The sequence below is a fragment of the Equus przewalskii genome, chromosome 16 (genome assembly GCF_037783145.1).
Source record: "Equus przewalskii isolate Varuska chromosome 16, EquPr2, whole genome shotgun sequence".
Taxonomy (NCBI): domain Eukaryota; kingdom Metazoa; phylum Chordata; class Mammalia; order Perissodactyla; family Equidae; genus Equus; species Equus przewalskii.
Genome location: NC_091846.1, coordinates 18,947,418 through 18,968,436, shown reverse-complemented (window position 1 = coordinate 18,968,436; position 21,019 = coordinate 18,947,418). Strand labels below are relative to the sequence as shown.

Sequence of the window (21,019 nt, the reverse complement as noted above, 5' to 3'; positions counted from 1 at the left end):
ACAGGTTAACATGATTAAAAAAATAGAAGGCTAGTAACACATGCATCATGCCTACACATGGGAGCACTCAGAGATGAGTAACTCAAAGAAGTGGTTAGAACTCAGGTTTACATAACATCTAACAAAAGAGCAACACATTTTTAGAGAAGTGACAAGATGAAGGCAAAAGATTTTGAGTTTCTAGGGCAGCAAATTGTGAGAAGACAAATATATGGGGGAACTAATGTAAAATAAGTGCTAGCTGGTAAAGTTGGTTATGTAGATTCCTCTAGTGCCATCTCTGGGCTGACCAGGGTCTAGAGTTGTCTCCAGTGATTAACTTTTGTCCTTCCTGGTAGAGAAGGGAGGGGGAGCACCTTTACAAATTTATGTGCTAGTTTTAGACAAATAGGAGGGAAGAGAGTTTTTCTTGCATTTGCTTCTTCTCAAATACCTACAGCTCAAAATGATTATTTTATACCGAAATGACATGCTTTGGGGTGCCATGTTCTGCTACTTTTTAAAGGCCATAAGGAGAAAGAGAGAGAATTGCCCAGCCAGTCCGTTTCTTCCAGCCATTCCAGATGTGGCATCAGATGTGTGAATGAAAAACCATCTTGGACATCCAGTCCTGACTAGCTGCTGACTGCAACTACAGGAGAGACCCCAAGCACGAACCACCCAGCTCAGCCCAGTCAACTGAAGACCCATGCGAGATAATAAGTTGTCTTACGCCACCAAGTTTTGGGGTGGTCTGTTATGCAGCAATCGATAACTGGAATATAGAATGATTTTATTTTTTCTTTTTCATGGAAGGTTTGTCAAGTCAATTAGTGTAGAATTTCTTGAGATATTTAGGACAAAGTCACCAATATCAGGACCTATTTCGGTTGATTTGCTGCCTCTTGCCAAAGGCACATTGTTCTAGAAAGTGCATTCAAGGGGGCACTGGGAAGAAAATGACTGGTGAATCAAGGGCAGAACAGAAGGAAGAGGGAAAACATGTCCTACTTTCAGGCTACATATTTTTTGCTCTCGTAAATGATTGCTTTGAACAATTGCATAAGTTATGGTTTTTCAAAGGACAGATTTTTGTTTTTCTTAGAATGTATTGAAATTCTCTTGTGCTTTAATTTGAGGCTGATTAGAACTGCTCTGTTAATTATCTTTTTTGTTAAAGTCAGGTTTGTTGAGTTTTTTTTCAATTTATTTATTATTTATTTTATTTTTTATTGCAGTAACAGTGGATTATAACATTATACAGCTTTCAGATGTACATCATAATATATTTCAATTCTGTGTAGATTATATCATGCTCACCACCCGAAAACTAATTAGAGTCCATCCCCTCATTTTCCCACCCCCTTCCCCCTTCCCCTATGGTAACCACCAATCCAATCTCTGTTGCTATGTGTTTGTTTGATGTTGTTTTTATCTTCTACTTATGAGTGAGATCGTATGGTATTTAACTTTCTCCCTCTGACTTATTTCACTTAGCACAATATCCTCAAGGTCCATCCATGTTGTCACAAATGCCCAAATTTCATCATTTCTTATGGTTGAGTAGTAGTCCATCGTGTATATATACCACATCTTCTTTATCCGTTTGTCCCTTGATGGGCACCGAGGTTGCTTCCAAGTCTTGGCTATTGTCAATAATGCTGCAATGAACACAGGGTGCGTGTATCTTTATGCATTTGTGTTTTCAAGTTCTTTGGATAAATACCGAGCAGTGGAATAGCGGGATCATATGGTATTTCTATTCTTAATTTTCTGAGGATACTCCATACTGTTTTCCATAGTGGCTGCACCAGTTTGCACTCCCACCAGCAGTGTACTAGGGTTCCCTTCTCTCCACATCCTCTCCAACACTTGTTGTTTCCTGAGATATCATTTATATACAGTAAAATTCACACTTTTTAGGTGTACAGGTTATGAGTTTGATAAGCATGAAAGGCCATAACCTCCACCAGAGTCAAGATGCAGAGTATCTCAATAACCCCAAAAGTTCCCTTGTGCCCCTTGATGCTCAGTCACTTCCTTCCATCCTCACCTCCTGCTAACCACTGACCTGATTTCTGTCCGTATAGCTTTGTCTTTTTCACACTGTCATATAAGTGGAACCACACAGTACATGGTCTCTTGAGTCTGGCCCCTTTCACTTAACATAATGCCTTGGAGATTCATCCAAAGTAAGAATCCGTTATTTCAGATTATCACTTTTTCTTACGTGTATTCTAAGGGTATGCAAAGTTGTGAATAAATAAGTCACAGGGTTGTCTCAGTGTTTCTCAAAGTTTTGCCTGAGGACCATTTGCATGAGAATCACCTTGGGTGCTTGTTAGACTCTCATATTCAGATCTACTGAGTCAGTGTCTAAGCTACTCAGTAATGTATTATTAACACGTTAGTAATGTATTAGCAAGCCCCCCACTACACTTTTGTGCACAACTAAAGTCAGAAACCCTCAGGTATCCAGAATGAACCAGAATATCAGAGTTAGATGGTTCTGCATTTGACTCTAGCTCTGGCATTTACTAGCTGTATGAAGTTAGGCAAATTATTTAAACTCCCCGCATCTGTTTTTTCTTTTGTACTTGGAAATAATTAATTTATTCACCGAATGTTTTTGAGCATCTATTATATGATAGGCATGATCCTAGGAACTAGGATTGCAGCAGTGAATAAGACATAGTCCCTTCCCAAATGGAGCACGCATTCTGTCAGAACAAGATAACAAGCATTTAAGCACATATATGTACATGAGATAATTTTGGATAGTGACACTCTGTAGAAAGTGAAACAAAGTTTTGACATAGAGGGTACCTTAGTTAAGAAACAGTCTAGCCTACTTGTGACAAAGAAACTCAAAAATACATTCAAACAAAATCAAGGTGGTTTTTTCCCCCTTTGTTTGTAACTGTCTGGAGGAGGTGGTGAGGACAGAGGTGGGATGGCTCTGTCATCCTCATCTCTGCAATCTTTCATCTCTCCATTCTCTAGCTGCTTCCACTCCTATCACCTTGTCTGTTTTCCAAGTAGGAAGAAGGAGAAAAAGTTTGTGGGGAATGCATGCCATTTTTTTAACGGCACATCCCTTGTGTTCAGTCTATTGTTGAGATGCAGACCCACCTGCCTGCAAAGGAGACTGGGAAATGTAGTCTCTACTGCTGTGGCCATGTGTTCAGCTAAAATTCCAGAGGAAGAGGAGAACTGATACTGGTGGACAACAGCAATCTCTGCCAGAGAGTGACTGGATGAGGAAGGAGGCCACTTTAACCTGGCTAGTCAAAGAAGACCTCTTTTAAAAAGTGATAGGTGAAGGGGCCAGATAGTAGAGCAAGGCTGAATTCAATCCTCACTGTGACTCCCACTAGATCACAGTATATGGGCCCTCATGTAGCAGGTAGCTGATTTACAGGGTCTGCACTGCCTTAGAGCTGATTAGGATCAGGACAATTGGGACAAGATCTTCCCCCAGAGAAACTGTGAATCTCAGATGAAAGTTTCATTCTCCTTTGTCAATATATATTTTTTTTTTTTTAAAAAACTCATTTGAGGGATATTTCCAAGAAATTGGAAAAAAACAAAGTAACTTAAATGTGATTTTAATGGACTGTTTATTATATTCAAGGATGGATTTTCCACTGGTTATCAAACGATATCAAAATAAGTATGCCCGGCTGCTAATATTCTATATCTTGATCCTGGTGGTGGTTCACATGGGCAAATTAACTCTGCAATAATTCATTAAGCACGTTTTCATCAATACGTTTATGATTCATGCACTTTTCTGTATTTAAGTTATACTTGAGTTAAAAAAAAAAAAAAAAGACAAAGGAAGGCATCCCAGAGGGTACTGTGTGTGGCATTGTCACAAAGGTTCTGTCAGGGCTAGTGGATCTTAGCAAGATGTGCTCAAGGTAAGTTGTGTTTTCAGCATCACAGAAAATTCACCACCGACCTTGATTCTTTTTTGAAAGGACAGGGAAAATGTTGATGTCACACTGAATCACCAGTAAGGAATTCTAAACTACAGGTTCCCACGTGACCTACCACCCGGCGTCGCCCCAGGTTTATGCCTTGCACTTCCAAATCTAAGAACCGCCCATCTCTTCTGGACCACTGTTCACTGCCTTCATGAGGAGCACGAAGAAGCCAAGTCTTTTTCTTGCATCTTTTTATCTGTAAGGCAAACCATTTTTGAAAAATGAAACATATATGTCTCACATTGGACTACATCGAGAACAGAGACTGGAAAGAGATGCCAATGTATCGGGCAGCATGTCCTACGGTTAATTTTTTTTAACCTCTTTGGTGGCCGTGGATCGTTCGGAGAATATGATGGACCCTGTGGACCCTCTCCCCAAAACACCGCGCAGTAGGGTCAGTTCTCCGCCTCATCTTACTGGCCCCATCAGCAGTATTTGCACCGTGCATCACTCCCTCCGCTCTCTCGGCTCTCCCGTCCGGGTCCCGCCTCAACCACCGCACCCTCCCTGAACTCAGTCATCGACTGCACCTATGGGACTACACTCGCCGGGAGGAGGAGTCGCCTGGAAGCAGGGGGCTCAGCCCTGGGCCGCGGGCGAGCCCGGAACACAGTTACCGGCCCCTGTTGTCCACCGGAACGCGAAGGGAGCGGAACGCGTCAGGCTGGGAACGGAAGAGAGAGCGGGGGCCGTGTTTGGCAGAGGACGAGGTATTCCCGGTGTGTCTGCGGTTGAGTTGTTTCTCCGCGATGTTGCGGAGGATGTCGGCGGTCCTGCCTCTTCGCCCTCTCTCCCGCCTCCCTTTGTGCTCCGGGGGCCCGGAGGCCTTGGCGGCTGCGGTTGTGCTGCTTGGTGCTTCGCCCGGAGCCGTCAGGTATCGCATTTCAGCGTGGCCGGCCCCGCGGGGCTCAGGCGACCCCGTCCGCCTCCGGTGCATTGAGTAATCGTCCCCCGGCTTCCTGGGGTCGCCGGTGTAACCGCGGGAGCTCAGAAGTCTTTGCTCTCAAGCTGAGGAAAGGGGAATCCCAGAGAGATGAAATTACTTGCCCAAGGTTACAGTGTGCGTGGGGCACGGCTGCGGGACCCGCCTGGCTTGACGTCCTGTGCTCCTGCCGCTGCCCGCCGCGCCTCGCCCCCCTTGCGCCCTCTCCCCTCATTTTATCCAGGCCCTTGAGGCGACGTGGGTCTGTTTCATTTTTGCTTCCGCCTCCCAAGACTGTGATGGCCTCATCCCTGCCTCCATTTATTCTTTGGTTCATTTTTTAAAGCGTTTACAGTGTGCCAACACTGGGGTTAAGTCCCAAGTAAGCCCGTCCTGCCGTCACGGAGCTCCTAGTTCCACCAAATAGGCGCCTAAGTATAATGGAGGTAGCACAGATAGTGGAGATAGTCCAGGATGCTCTGTTAATTCAACAGGTAATTGCTGGGTGAGCAACTAGGGACACCTAACCATTGTAGAAGAGGCTCAGAGTGGCCTTTCTGGAAAAGAAGTCTGACAAAATCTGAGGGCGGACCAGGGGTTGGAGTTAGCCAGGCAAGAAAAGGAGTTGTGGCATACTTGGTGTTGGTATTTATCCTCTGAGACCTCTCATCATTATGAAAAGTTAATTCTACTGCATATATTCCACACAAAACGATTTGGGGCCTGTTTTGTTAAGTACAGCTCTGAAGCAGGTCAGTAGCAGTGGGGATGGGAAGGAGGAGCTGGATGGAGGCGAAAAATCGCACAGGTGGAGTTGATAGGATGTGACGTATGATGAGATAAGGGTGAGGTGGAGCAAAGATTTCAGCTGCCTGCCTTGGAGGATTAGGCTACCGTTAATGTCAACAGAAGAATGAGGAGCAGCTTTCAGAAGGCTTTTAAAAATGTGTCATAGGTTTTAGAATAAAAACATAATTATTTATAGTAAGAGGCCTGTTCAATACAGAAGGATGAAGACGAGCAAGTCAGTCTGGTAGGGGAGCTCTTGAATGTGGTTTTGGATGTGTTGCATTTGAAGTGCTAATGAGATGCCCTCCGTGGAAACAAGCTCAGGTGGGAAGTGAGGGCCTGAGTTTTACTATTTTAGTGTTAGGGAGTTACTTCCTATACATGCGTGATTTTCCTGTATAAATATAGATGGGTTTCTGTGGTACCATAGCAGTCTTGGAAGGAAACATTGAAGTCCGGGTTCTATGTGAGATTTGTTCTCCTGATTGGCACCTTTCTGTTGTAATGCCTTTAACATTAATATGACTTTCACATGTGAAATAATTGGGGCATTTTCCTAAATTGAGTTGTACCATATGTTGAATATTATGAGGGTCCTGTTTACTGTCAGGGTACTAGTTATACAATTGGTTTTTCATTCTAATTTTTAAGTGCGAGATGTGTTAATCTCTGACATTTTCATAAGCAGAACAAATAGTTTGTTTCAGGATTTTTGGAAATAGCCATTTTCTCTTTCATTAAATGTCCCCAGCCTGGCGTTACATTTGCTAGCTTTGAGAACTTGAGATAGTATTTACCCCAGGATCTGATGCAGGTTCTTAAGATGAATTGCATCAGAATTACCTGAGGTCTTGGTTAAGTGTAGATCTTTGAGCCCCATTACGAACTTACCAACTAAGAATCTTAGAAACCTCTTTTAAATAAGCTCCGTAGGTGACTCATGACCTCTAAAGGTTAAGAACCACAAATTTAACCTCTTTGAGCAGCAGTTTCTTCTTCTATAAAACAGGAATAATAAAACCTGTGCTCTAAGATTGTAAGGGTTAAATGACTACATAATATAAGCTACTCAGCTCGTCCTCTGATGGGCAGCATCAGTGTTACCTGGGAACTTGTTAGAAATGCAGACTCTGAGTCCCTCCAGAAAGCTACTGAATCAGAATTTCTTAGTGGGACCAAAGAATCTGTGTTTTAATAAGCCCTCTAGGTAATTCCTATGCACATTAAAGTTTAAGAACAGTGCTCTAGCCTGTTAGCTTCGTAAAGAGAGGGGACAAGAAATTCATATTTTGTAGTGTATTGTCAATGCCTAGTGTAGTGCCCAGCACAGAGTACATATTCACTATACTTAGTGAATGACTTTTTAAACATTATACCCTCTTACTGAAACTAACACATTCATTAGTTTTTAAAGTTCTTCAATATCAAATATCAAAAAGTTTTTAACACCACAAAATATTTGGATTACTTAGAATTGAGAAATCTTTTGCATGAGTTTGAAATAGATATAATCATTTGTGTTCTTTTTCACAAATGTAGCAAAGAAAGCAGAATGACAGTTCTAGCCACTGAATCTTCTTTTTTCTGTTTCATTTTAGCTTAGCTTACAAATGGTGATTGGTTACATGACACATAGCTCAATAAGAAAATTGATCAGATTAGAATAACACCTAGAAATTTTTTTTAAAGAAAGTAACCTTTTTTTATTGATAGAAATGTATTTTTATGCTGTTTAATTATGACTTTTTTTTTAAGATTTTATTTTTTTTCCCTTTTCTCCCCCAAACCCCCTGGTACATAGTTGTATATTCTTAGCTGTGGGTCCTTCTAGTTGTGGCATGTGGGATGCTGCCTCAGCATGGCTTGATGAGTGGTGCCACGTCCACGCCCAGGATTCCAACTGGCGAAACCCTGGGCTGCTGCATCAGAGCACACGAACTTAACCACTCGGCCACGGGGCCAGCCCCTAATTATGACTTTTTAAAGAGATATTGTTATATCATGTTAAGAGCAAGGACTTGGCAGGTAATTTTGAGTTTGAGAATAATAAATTGAAACTTATTAACCATGTCAGTGTTTTGCCTTTTTTTTTTTAATGTTGTGGAACAAATAGAAAATGATATTTGTATAAAACCCCGAGGTAAAAGGAGGGAAGCAACAGGGGCACCAGTAGCCCCGGACCTCACTCAGCCACCCTAAGGGCTAGGTGATCAGTATCTCAGCACATCTGTAACTTATTTTTGGTTCATCAGTGTGTCTTAGGCCTTAGTGAGCTCTGAGCTATGTGACCTTGGGTAAATTACATCATATCTTTGATTTCCAGTTTCCTTATCTGCAGAAATACCTACCTTATGGAGTTGATGTGGGTATCAGAAAATGTACATAAAACATGTTACGCAAGAATAGGCACTTAGTCCGTGTTCAATAAATGTTAAATTGCTGTCGTTACGGTTGCTAACAATAATAAAAAGCAAAAGGAAACTGTTTGAATTGAAAAATTTTAAAAACACATAGAAACAGTGTTCTGAGATCTTGCTTTATTATTTTGCGTTGTATTTTTCAGGTTTTTTTCTTTAATGCATCTTTCTAGGACACAAAATAATATCCAAAGATATTTTGGCACTAACAGCGTGATCTATAACAAGAAGGATGAACAGTCTGTTCCAACCCATGAGATTTCCAAGGAGACGGAGAGCCAAGACAGTGTAAAGGAGAATACGAAAAAAGACTTGTTAAACATTATTAAGGGCATGAAAGTTGAATTAAGCACAGTAAATGTACAAACAACAAAGCCACCCAACAGAAGACAACTTAGAAGTTTGGAGGCCACAGTTGGCAGGCTTCAAAGAGCTCCTGAAGATGCCCCAAAGAAGAGGTAAAGTGAACTGCAATTTGAATGTTCTTTGAAAATCATTTTTGAAACTCCAGCCAGCTTTTTCTTTTAGAAAAACTTTTTTTTTTAAATTAGAGTACATGGGCGGTACTGAATTAGTGAAGACTACTGTTATTGTTCTATATTTAAATAAGGGGACATCTGTATACCCTCTAGAGAGAGGAAAAGAGCAGTCATCTAACTGAGAATTTCAAGCATTCTCTTACGTATTCATCAGTGTTATTAACTGCCAATTAATTGCCTCTTTAAGGTGTAAATTAACAAATCATTTACATCCAAATTTGAAAGTAGCTTTGCATCTCTGAAGGACTTGTTTATTGAAAATTTCCCTTTAAAAAATTCCACTGACAGGGGCCACCTGGTAGCTCAGAGGTTAAGTGCGAACATTCCACTTCGTGGGCCCGGGGTTTGGATCCCGGGTTCGGACATGGCACCGCTCAGCAAGCCATGCTGTGGTAGGCATCCCACATATAAAGTAGAGGAAGATGGGCACGGATGTTAGTTCAGGGCCAGTCTTCCTCAAAAAAAAGAGGAGGATTGGCAGCAGATGTTAGCTCAGGGCAGATGTTAGCTCAGGGCTAATTCCACTGAGGATAGAATTTTAACATGTTATTACAACTATTTTATATGACTTCCTTTGACCAGTAATTCTCAGTCCACTCAGCTTTTGTGGTTTCCTCAAAATATTGTGTTTATTTGTGCTTGCCAAAAGAGTATTATGTTTCACTGATTCTAAGTGCAATCAGTGATATTTTAGCATATTAAATGGCAGTGTTTTGTTTTAGTGATACATAAATGATGTGTCTTAACTTGATGATATCGTAGATTGGAATAGTAAGGTATGTGGCTTTAAGATGCTGGTCTCTGACTTCTCTTAGCAGAACAAACAGTGTAGATTTCTGTTTCCCAGAATGACTTAACATTTTTCTGGGACTTCTTAGTTTCTACAATGTATCAAAACTACCGCTGGAAAACAATTGGGTGGTAGAAAGTAAGGTAGTTCAAACAGTGATATGCCCATAATAGGTACTTCCTGCTCCTTTTTATAAACAAAATAAAACAAAAAAAGTATATAGAATGAGATGATACACACATATATAAATACTTATCAAGAGTGAGATTTTTTTTAGCTCTCAGACCTGTTTATGACTCATTGTGCTTTTTATTATAATTATACAATTTAACCATGATAGAAATGGTTAAAATGAGTTGAATACTTCACAAAGATTCAATAATGGTAATTTTAAAAATTGTTTTCCAGTTAGGTATGAATGAGACAAGCATAAAAATCTAGGAATATTCTGCACTCAGATTGCTTTGTAAGCATTTTTAAGTTCTTACTCCATGTTTCTACTTTAAAGAAACCAAAATTTGAAATATTGGAGGATATACTATGGGTATGTTGTATATTATAAATGTTATATCTTGGAACTTCTCACAGTGGTCCTATGTTCAAAGAGGCTTTGGTCCTACATTAAGAGGTTGGTAAATGAGGTACATTTGTTTCAAGTTTTAAAAGATATATCTTTTAATGATTTTTGTCCTCTCTCCCTGTTTTTTAAGGGATTCCAGATGCACAGATTTGGGTTAATCATCATCTTTGATTCATGATACACTGTCATCATTGTTCCATGCATGGCTTGCTTTTAGTTTCTTTATTTGTATTATGTATTGGACCCCATGGATAAAGTTACCATGATTGCATGATACTTGCCCCAACATATAGCAGCATAAAACGACCATTTTTTTTTCAGTCTTTTAGGGAAGGGGGATGGATGAGGACCCAACAACAAAGTAGTGGTAGGAGAAGGGGAAGGGAGGTGAGAAAGGCAGAGAAGGAAGGAGAAAAGAGAATGTAGGAAACGGGGAGTGCAGGAGGAAAAATACTCAACAGTGGTAAGGAAAAGGGGGAGTGAGGAGAGGGAGATCACGGAGGGAGGGGGGAGGACAAGGCAAGAGGGGAGAGTGGAGAGGGCAGAGGAGGAGAGGTAACAGGAGAAAGGGGAGGGTAAGGAAGGAGACAGGAGGGAAGAAAAGGGCTGGAAGGGAGGGAGAGAAGGGGAGGGAGAAAACAGCCATTTTTTATGCTCATAGAGTCTGTGAGTCAGCAGTTTGGACAGAGTGTGATGGAGAAGGCTGATCTGTCCTCCGTGATGCCTGGGGCCTCAGCTGGGAGACTTAGAAGTCCAGGGGCTGGAATCATCTAAAGGTTTGCTCACTCCTAGGTTTGGCAGTTGATGCTGGCTATTAGCTGAAACCTTATCTAGGACTGTTAGCAGAAACACCTAAATGTGGCCTCTCTTTGTGGCCTGGGCTTCCTCGCTGCATGGGGACTGGGTTCCAGGAGCCAGTGTCCCAAGAGAAAGTGAGCCAGGAGGAATTTGTATTGTTTTTATGACCTGGCCTTAGAATCACATTGGACACCATGTACCACTCTCATTTCCCCTTCCACATTGATTTTTGAAGAGTACTTGCTTTTTATCACAACTGCCAGAAAATCATCTTCACAAAGATATGATGTCATTGAAAGGAATGCAGTAGTCTAATGGTAAAACTGTGAACTACCTTGAGTTGGTAATTCACACGTCAGTGACAGATACGGTTGTTCCCCGTGGTGCTCCACTGTGCCCTGGGGCACAGTTTGGCAACCAAGGTCCTGGTCTACATTAAGCTCCTGTGAGAGGCTGTGGGATCATACCCTTGTTCCTCTTAGAAGTCCTGTTGTCTGTTTGAAAGATTCTCTGAGCCACCATCTTAAATCTTTCCAAGATCTTCACAGAGTTTTACAGTCATGCCCATCTTTACAGCTGGTTTCCTGATACTGCCCTGGATTTAATCTCTGGTCAGAAGCCGCTTCTAAATGTTAGCATTGTTTGCTGTTTGGAAGGGCTAAAGAATGAGAAACAATTTTGGCTGTGATCCCAGCCAGTCCTAACTCCTTTATGTGGAACAGTTCTTATCTCTCACCTGCCACATTTTACCATCAGCAACTAAGAATCCAGGAGACACCTTCAACACGTGGTCTGGAAGTCTCCTTAATAGATCGTCTAATTCATTGAGTATATTTCCTATTTTGCGCATCAGTATAAGCAACAAAGTTGCTAAACAAAAGTGTCTCCTTTTCTTCAGCTTCCAGTACCGTTGATTTTCCTAAAGCCCTGACTGTCAGCTTCTTCGAGGGCTGTCAAACTCGAACAGTCTCTTTGAGGCCCTGGCTTTCACTAACACTTACCTCAAGGTGGTTCCACTTCCAACCAAAGCCCAACACCCAAACCTCTCCCATAACATTTTAGTTATAGCAACATCCAGCTTCCAGGCACCAAAAATCTGTTCCAGTTATCTGTTGCTGCATAACAAACCACCCCAAAGCTTAGTGGCTTAACAGGGACAGCATCTTTCTGTACTTTGGACGGAGAGTGGCAGGGATAGCTGTGTCTGCTCCACTGATAGTCAGCAGAGGCAGGTTCAAGGCTGGTATCTGGAATCATCTGAAGGCTTGCTCTCATATGTTTCAGTGGTTGATGCTGGCTGTTGGTTGAGACTATTTGGGGTTCTTGGCTAGAACTCTTGCCCACAGCCTCTCCATGTGGCCTGGGCTTCTTCACAACATGATAGCTGAGTTTCAGGAACAGATGTCTCGAGAGATCCAAGCAAAAGCATGGTACCTTATCTGATAGCCTCACAAGTCACGGTGCGTCACTTCTATCTCATTCTGTTCATCGAAGCAGTCACAAAGTCTCCCCTAGTTACAAGAGGAGCGGAAGTGGATTTCCCCTTTTTTTTTTCAATTTTTTTTTAATTGAGTTAATGATAGGTTACAATCTTGTGAAATTTCAGTTGTACATTAGTGTTTGTCATTCGTGTTGTAGGTGCACCACTTCACCCTTTGTGCCCACCCCCCACCCCACCTTTCCCCTGGTAGCCACTAAACTGTTCTTAGTCCACATTTTTAAATTCTTCATATGAGTGGAGTCATACACAAATTGTCCTTCTCCAGCTGGCTTATTTCACTTAACATAATTCCCTCAAGGTCCATCCATGTTATTGCAAATGGAATGATTTTGTTCTGTTTTGCTGCTGAGTAGTATTCCATTGTATATATGTATGTACCACATCTTCTTTATCCATTCGTCTGTTGATGGGCACTTAGGTTGCTTCCATGTCTTGGCTATTGTAAATAATGCTGCAATGAACATTGGGGTGCATAGGACTTTTGGGATTGCTGACTTCAAGCTCTTTGGATAAATACCCAGTCGTGGGATGGCTGGACCATATGGTAGTTCTATTTTTAATTTTTTGAGGAATCTCCATACTGTTTTCCATAGTGGCTGCACAAGTTTGCATTCGCACAAGCAGTGCATGAGGGTTCCTTTTTCTCCACAACCTCTCCAACATTTGTTACTATTAGTTTTAGATATTTTTGTCATTCTAATGGGTGTAAGGTGAGATCTTGGTGCAGTTTTCATTTGCATTTCCCTGATGATCAGCGATGATGAGCATCTTTTCATGTGCCTATTGGCCATCCGTATATCTTCTTTGGAGAAAGGTCTGTTCATGTCTCCAGCCCATTTTTTGATTGGGTTGTTTGATTTTTTGTTGTTGAGTTGTGAGAGTTGTTTATATATTATGGATATTAAGCCTTTGTCAGAAATATGACTTGCAAATATTTTTTCCCAATTAGTGGGTTGTTTTTTGTTTCAATCCTGTTTTCATTTGCCTTGAAGAAGCTCTTTAGTCTGATGAAGTCCCATTTGTTTATTCTTTCTGTTGTTTCCCTTCTCTGAGAAGGCATGGTGTCCGAAAAGATCCTTTTAATACTGATGTCAAAGAGTGTACTGCCTACATTTTCTTCTAGAAGCCTTATGGTTTCAGATCTCACCTTTAGGTCTTTAATCCATTTTGAGTTTATTTTGGTGAATGGTGAAAAAGAATGGTCAATTTTCATTCTTTTACATGTGGCTTTCCAGTTTTTCCAGCACCATTTGTTGAAAAGACTTTCTTTTCTCCATTGTATGCCCTCAGCTCCTTTGTCAAAGATAAGCTGTCCGTAGATGTGTGGTTTTATTTCTGGGCTTTCAATTCTGTTCCATTGATCTGTGCACCTGTTTTTGTACCAGTACCATGCTTTTTTGATTACTGTAGCTTTGTAGTATGTTTTGAAGTCAGGGATTGTGATGCCTCCCGTTTTGTTCTTTTTTCTCAGGATTGCTTTAGAAATTCAGGGTCTTTTGTTGCCCCATATGAATTTTAGGATTCTTTGTTGTAATTCTGTAAAGAATGTCATTGGGATTCTGATTGGGATGGCGTTGAATCTGTAGATTGCTTTAGGTAGAACGGACATTTTAACTATGTTTATTCTTCCAATCCATGTACATGGAATGTCTTTCCATCTCCTTATGTCGTCATCCAATTCTCTCAGAAAGGCCTTGTAATTTTCATTATATAGGTCCTTCACTTCCTTAGTTAAATTTACCCCAAGGTATTTTATTCTTTTTGTTGCGATTGTGAATGGTATTGTGTTCTTGAGTTCTTTTTCTGTTAGTTGATTATTAGAATATAGAAATGCTACTGATTTATGCAATTGATTTTATACCCTGCAACTTTGCTGTAGTTGTTGATTACTTCTAAGAGTTTTCCAATGGATTCTTTGGGGTTTTCTATATATAAGATCATGTCATCTGCAAACAGCGAGAGTTTCACTTCTTCCCTCCCTATTTGGATTCCTTTTATTCCTTTTTCTTGCCTGATTGCTCTGGCCAGGACCTCCAGTACTATGTTGAATAAGAGTGGTGATAGAGGGCATCCTTGTCTCATTCCTGTTTTCAGGGGGATGGAGTTCAGTTTTTGCCCATTGAGTATGATGTTGGCTATGGGTTTGTCGTATATGGCCTTTATTATGTTGAGGTAGTTTCCTTCTATGCCCATTTTGTTCAGAGTTTTTATCATAAATGGCTGTTGGATCTTGTCAAATGCCTTCTCTGCATCTATTGAGATGATCATGTGGTTTTTATTCCTCAGTTTGTTGATGTGGTGTATCACGTTGATTGATTTGTGGATGTTGAACCATCCCTGTGTCCCTGGTATGAATCCCACCTGATCCTGATGTATGATTCTTTTGATGAATTGCTGAATTCTGGTTGCCAAAATTTTGTTTAGAATTTTTGCATCTACGTTCATCAGTGATATTGGCCTGTAGTTCTCTTTTTTCGTGGTGTCCTTGTCAGGTTTTGGTATCAGCGTGATGTTAGCCTCATAGAATGTGTTAGGAAGTGTTCCATCTTCCCTAATTTTTTGGAATAGCTTGAAAAGGATACATATTAAATCCTCTCTGAAAGTTTGATAGAATTCCCCAGGAAAGCCATCTGGTCCTGGGGTTTTATTCTTTGGGATGTTTTTGATTGCTGTTTCAATCTCTTTCCTTGTGATTGGTCTTGAAATTGTCTGCCTCTTCTTGAGTGAGCTTTGAGAGATTGTAGGAGTCCAAGAGTTTATCCATTTCCTCTAGGTTATCCATTCTGTTGGCATATAGTTTTTCGTAATATTCTCTTATAATCCGTTGTATTTCTGTAGAGTCTGTTGTTATTTCTCCTCTTTCATTACTGATTTTGTTTATTTGAGCTTTCTCCCTTTTTTTCTTTTTAAGTCTGGCTTGGGGTTTGTCAATTTTATTTATCTTCTGAAAAAACCAGCTCTTTGTTTCATTGATCCTTTCTACTGCCTTTTTCGTTTCAATAGTATTTATTTCTGCTCTGATTTTTATTATTTCTCTCCTTCTGCTGACTTTGGGCTTTATTTGTTCTTTTTTCTCTAGTTCAGTTAGGTGTAGTTTAAGATTGCTGCTTTGGGATTTTTCTTGTTTGTTAAGATGTGCCTGTATTGCCATGAATTTTCCTCTTAATACAGCTTTTGCTGTATCCCATATGAGTTGGTATGGCATGCTATCATTTTCATTTGTTTCCAGGCATTTTTTTATTTCTTCTTTAATTTCTTCAATGATCCATTGCTTGTTCAATAGTGTGTTGTTTAGTCTCCACATCTTTGTGCCTTTCTCAGCTTTTTTCTTGTAATTAATTTCTAGCCTTATAGCATTACGATTGGAGAAGATGCTTGTTATTATTTCAATTTTTTTAAATTTGTAGAGGCTTGCCTTGTTTCCCAACATATGGTCTATCCTTGAGAATGTTCCATGTGCAGTTGAGGAGAATGTGTATTCAGCTCTTTTAGGGTGAAGTGATCTATATATGTCTATTAAGTCCAATTGTTTTAGTTTTTCATTTAGCTCCACTATTTCCTTGTTGATTTTCTGTCTGGATGATCTGTCAATTAATGTTAGTGGGGTGTTGAGGTCCCCTACTCTTATTGTGTTGTTTTCAACATCTTCCTTTAGGTCTATTAATAGTTGCTTTATGAATCTTGGTGCTCCTGTGTTGGGTGCATAGATATTTATAAGCGTTATTTCTTCTTGATGAAGTGTCCCTTTGATCATTATATATTGTCCCTCTGTGTCTCTCTTTACCTGTCTTATTTTGAAATCCACTTTGTCTGATATAGGAATTGCAATACCTGCCTTTTTTTTCTTGCTATTAGCTTAAAGTATTGTCCTCCACCCCTTCACCCTGAGCCTGTGTTTGTCCTTGGGGCTGAGGTGTGTTTCCTGGAGGCAACAAATTGTTGGATCTTGTTCTTTAACCCATTTTGCCACTCTGTGTCTTTTTGTTGGAGAGTTCAATCCGTTTACATTGAGAGTGATTATTGATGCATGTGGACTTAATGCTGTCAATCTGTCGCTCATTATCTTGTTTTCCTGTGTGCTTTAGCCTACCCTTTTAATACTGCAATTTCTTATGCTGGGTTTCTTAGATTTTTCCTTATTTATGATTTGTGACTCTGTTCTGTATTTTATTTTAGTGTCTACCCTGAAGTTTGTATTTAGAATCTCGTGTGTAATATAGTCTATTCTCTGGTGGTCTCTTACTTACTTGGCCAATACTGATTTAGACCCTTTGCTCTTCCCCTCCTAAATAATTATTTTCATTTCTTATTCCAACTCGTGTTATGAATTTGTAGTTAGAGTGGTAAGATCATGCTTGCTTTGGTAGTTTCCTTACCTTTACCGTAATGCTATAGTTGCATATTTTCTATCCTGTTCTGGTTCTATCCATCGGTCTCCCTAGTCTGTGGATTGTGACCCCTTTCTCCCTTTTTTCTTTTTTCATGTATGAGAGCCTTCTTGAGGATTTCTTGTAGTGGAGGGCTTTTAGTTACAAATTCCCTTAACTTTTGTTTGTCTGGAAAAGATTTAATTTCTCCCTCATATCTGAAGGAAATTCTTGCTGGATAGAGTATTCTTGGCTGAAGATTTTTATCTTTTAAAGCTTTGAACGTGTCACTCCATTCTCTCCTAGTTTGTAAGGTTTCTGTAGAGAAATCCACTGAAAGTCTGATAGGGGCTCCTTTGTAGGTTATTCTCTGCTTTTTTCTTACTTCCCTGAGTATTCTCTCTTTATCTTTCCTTCTTGCCAATTGTACAACTATGTGCCTTTCAGTAGGTCTTTTTACATTGACAAATCTAGGAGATCTCAAAGCTTCCTCTACACACATTTCTCCGTCAATCCCTAGATTTGGGAAGTTCTCTTCAATAATTTCGTTAAGCACACTTTCTGCTCCATTTTCCTTTTCCATGTTCTCGGGAATTCCTATGATCCTTAAGTTCTTACTCCTCATTGAATCCACTATCTCTCGCAGATTTTCCTCATTTTTTAAAATTCTTAGTTCTCTTTCTTCCTCTGTCTGGTGCCATTCAGCCTGTCTCTCCTCGATTATGCTAATTTGCTCCTCTATGTTGTCTACACGGGCATTCAGGGAATCCGTATTGTGTTTTATCTGGTCCATTGTGTTTTTCATCTCTAGTAATTCTGTTTGATTCTTCTTTATGATTTCAATCTCTTTTGTGAAGTAACGCCGGAACTCATTGGCTTGTTTCTCTATCTTTCTCTCTACCTCATTGAGTTTTTTGATTATAGCTGCTCTGAACTCATTATTACTTAGTTTACCTAATTCCAAGTCCTAAGGACTTAATTCTGTGTTTTTATTGTTTTCCTTCTGGTCTGGGGCTTTTATAAATTGCTGGATGGTAGAGGAGCGGTTTTTCCACATGGTGGTGGAATTCGTTTGCAGTTACAGCCTGTTGCCACTAGATGGGGGTGGAGAGCCGCGTGTTCTGAGCTCTCCACCTTCGGGCGAGATGGCGGCGCCCAGTGGCTTTGCCGGGAGGGAGGGGCTGCTATTCTCACGTGCCGATCTGGATTCAGATCGGTTCTGTTCTCTGGTCTCCCAAGGCACTGGGTTTATGGGGTCCCCGCCCATGGAAGCTTTCGGCCGTTGGTGGGTTTCCACTGAACCAGCAACAGGAGTCCTGGATGATCCCCCGGTCACGTGGCCCCTCCCCTGCTCCTTCCCGGAGGCGCAGCAGCCATCGGCGGACTCTAGGGGAGGGAGCGACATTCTCTCCTATCCATTCCAGGGCCTCTGAGGCTGTGAGCAAGGTTTATGATCTCCGCCTTCTTGGTATTGTAGGTCTCTAATGTGTTGACGTTAGATTTATTCTCTGAAATTCAGTTTTTCCAATCCTTTGTTGTATTTTGGAGGGGAGAGAATCCCGGGTCAGCTCACCCTGCCATTTTGCTCTGCCCCTTCTCTCTCGATTTCCCCTTTCAATGGGGATGTTGCAAGATTTTGGAAGAGCATATGCAACCAGAAATATTTCTGTCTCTATTTTCTGAAAATACAATCTGCTGCACCTGGTAAGCTGATAACTGTAGGTGTCAGGTGTATTATAGAAAACACTGTTATGGTATAATTGACCCCTGATTGATTGATTGCGTCTGGATTGGGAGAACTATAAGATGCCTTATGGGGATCCCATGCTTAGGGCTTCCTTGAGTGCAGTTGTACTGCATGTCCCTTGTAGGGACCCTGGAAACTGCCTGTGGCGTGTGATACCGGTTCTTGTGTGGCACTATGCCAGGAAGCTGCTGCACCTCCGTAATGGCTCTTGGATGGCTGTGTGAAGTTTCACCAACATAAGTGCCGTAAGGACTCTTGCAGGGAGCGACACCTGAGGCTGCCCTGCTATCCTGCTATGGTTCTGTCTTTCATCTTTGTGAATAGTTGGGGCCAGGCGTGTCTGGTAGTTTTGTCAATCTGAGTGTATCTGGAATCTAACAAGCCCTAGTGGGTGCAGCAGTAACCAAAATTTCTAGCTGCTACTTTAACTTTCTTTTAACCAAGCAACTACCTGCTCTGATCATCCAGTAAGAAAGCTTTAGCTATTACTCAGTTAATTGCTCTCCTACTTGAAATTTAGATTATTTCTAGCTTTTTGTAAGTATAAAATGATGATACACATCATTTGTCCATTCATTCAGCAACTTTCCGTTGCCGTTATATCTCAGGCTCTGTTCAAAGTGATGGAAATAGAACATTGAACAAAACAAAGTCTCTACACCCTACATTATGGTGGGGGGAGGTGGTGGTGGCGGGAGAGGGGGTGTACTTACACTACACACACAGTATGTCAGATGAAGAAACATGAAAAATAAGAGTGGTGGGGCTGGAGAGGTGCTATTTTTTAAAAAGTGATCAGGGAAGAACCCTGGTAACGTAACATTTGAACAAAGACCTGAAATACAGTTAGGGATAAAGACGTGCAGACACCTTTCAAGCACGAGATGGAACTGCTTAGGCCTCGAGTTTGGAGCGTGCTGTATCCCTCAGATTCCACAAAGCTGTTTTACTTTCTTTAGACAAATACTCCTGGAAGTGGAATTGCTAGGTTAAAGGATTTGCTTCTTTTTTAGGCTCTTGATATTTATTGCCAATTTGCCTGCCAAAAGTTACGCCGTTTGTGTGTCCACCCAATAGTATCTTTCCCCTTATCAGGATTCCCTTTCTGAAATTGTATATGTTGTATAATTCACTTTAAAGAAATTCAGAAAGTACAGAAGGGTATAAAGTAAAAAAGTATGTATTCATGAAATAGCCTGATTATAGGGTAGAATGGATTGTTAAAAGATATTTCAACAAGTTCCCATCAGCTTGTTTAAATCAATGTAGAAAGATCCCTGTATGTAAAAATTATTTTCTCAATGAGAGAGGCTCCTCCACAATTTTTGTTAATTAGAACATTTCAAATTATAAAGCCAGAAGCTATGACTATAAAGAGCACCATTATCATAAAATGTGTGCTTCTAGAAAATGAATACCCATCTATAGTCTTTGCATACTCTGATCAAATATACACATTAAAATTTGAAAGTAAACTTCACAAGTAGTTATAAAAGAAATTGGGATAAGGTTTAATCCTTATTCACAGATAATAGTTTTGAAAGTAGCACATTTCATTTTAACTAATTATTATATTTCCTCTTTTTATACTCCTATTTTTCTTCTAATCAGATTGTAGATCTCCCATATCTTAGTAAGTAAAGTCCTTAAAATCTTTATCCAACAACTTCAGGGATTTGGGAACTTTGATTTGCTTATTACACAACAGATCATAATATAGAAAGACAGGTATAGTAAAATATTAATTTGGATCCTGCTTACTGAGATGGCAGTTCTCAGTGAATTAAAAAATGTGGAGCCAGCCCTGATGGCCTAGCAGTTAAAGTCTGTTGGACTCCGCTTTGGCATCATGGGTTCGGTTCCTGAGTGTGGTGGAACCACGCCACTCATCTGTCAGTAGCCATGCTGTGGCAGCAGCTCACATAGAAGAACTAGAAGGAGTCACAACTAAAATATACAACTATATACTTGGGCTTTGTGGGGGGCGGGGGGGCATTGGCAACAGATCTTAACTTAGAGTGAATCTTTCCCAGCCAAAAAAAAAAAAAGCCAGTCCTAGTGGCCTAATGATTAAGTTTGGTGCTCTCCACTTTGGGGGTCTGTGTTCATTTCCTGGGCATGGACCTACACTACTCATCTTGTCAGTGGCCATGCTCTGATGGTGGCTCACGTACAAAAAGAGGAAGATTGGCAGCAGATGTTAGCTCAGGGTGAATCTTCCTCAGGAAAAAAAAAAAATGTAAATAATTTCTTTTTATGTCTGGCGTATTTTTCTATGAACTTACCCTAATTTACTAAAGAGTAGGTTTTTGATAGTTTTTGTGTTTTTTTTAGTTTTTTCTTTATGGAAAATTTAAAACATAAACAAAGTAAGCAAAATCATATAACAAACCCTCTATACCTGTCACCCAGCTTCAATAATTATCAACATTTTGCTATTCTTTTTGTGTGTGTCAGGAAGATTGGCCCTGATCTAACATCTGTGCCAGTCTTCCTCTATTTTGTATGTGGGGTGCCGCCACAGCATGGCTAACAAGCGATGTGTACATCTGCTCCCAGAATCTGAACCTGTGAACCCCAGGCCACTGAAGTGGAGTG

At 40.6% G+C, this 21,019-nt stretch overlaps 1 protein-coding gene and 1 long non-coding RNA gene across 3 annotated transcripts in view; one reads left to right on the top strand and one right to left on the bottom strand.

Annotated features, from left to right (window-relative positions):
• Positions 1–3,582: 3,582 nt before the first annotated feature.
• On the bottom strand, positions 3,583–4,426 carry LOC139076439 (uncharacterized). The gene is made up of 2 exons (XR_011528046.1): positions 4,290–4,426; positions 3,583–4,164 (listed from the first exon to the last, which is right to left on the bottom strand). It is a non-coding gene; the product is annotated as an uncharacterized lncRNA (long non-coding RNA).
• Positions 4,427–4,490: 64 nt separating this feature from the next.
• Positions 4,491–21,019, top strand: part of MRPS31 (mitochondrial ribosomal protein S31) — a 39,393-nt gene continuing 22,864 nt past the window's right edge. Inside the window, exons 1-2 of one of the 2 annotated variants that reach the window (XM_070578777.1) lie at positions 4,491–4,845; positions 8,273–8,557. In XM_070578777.1, the coding sequence (XP_070434878.1) occupies positions 4,721–4,845; positions 8,273–8,557 (410 nt within the window). In that variant the 5' untranslated portion in view covers positions 4,491–4,720. Of the gene's footprint in view, positions 4,846–8,245; positions 8,558–21,019 lie in introns of both variants that reach the window. The other variant, XM_070578776.1, reaches the window with a different exon arrangement.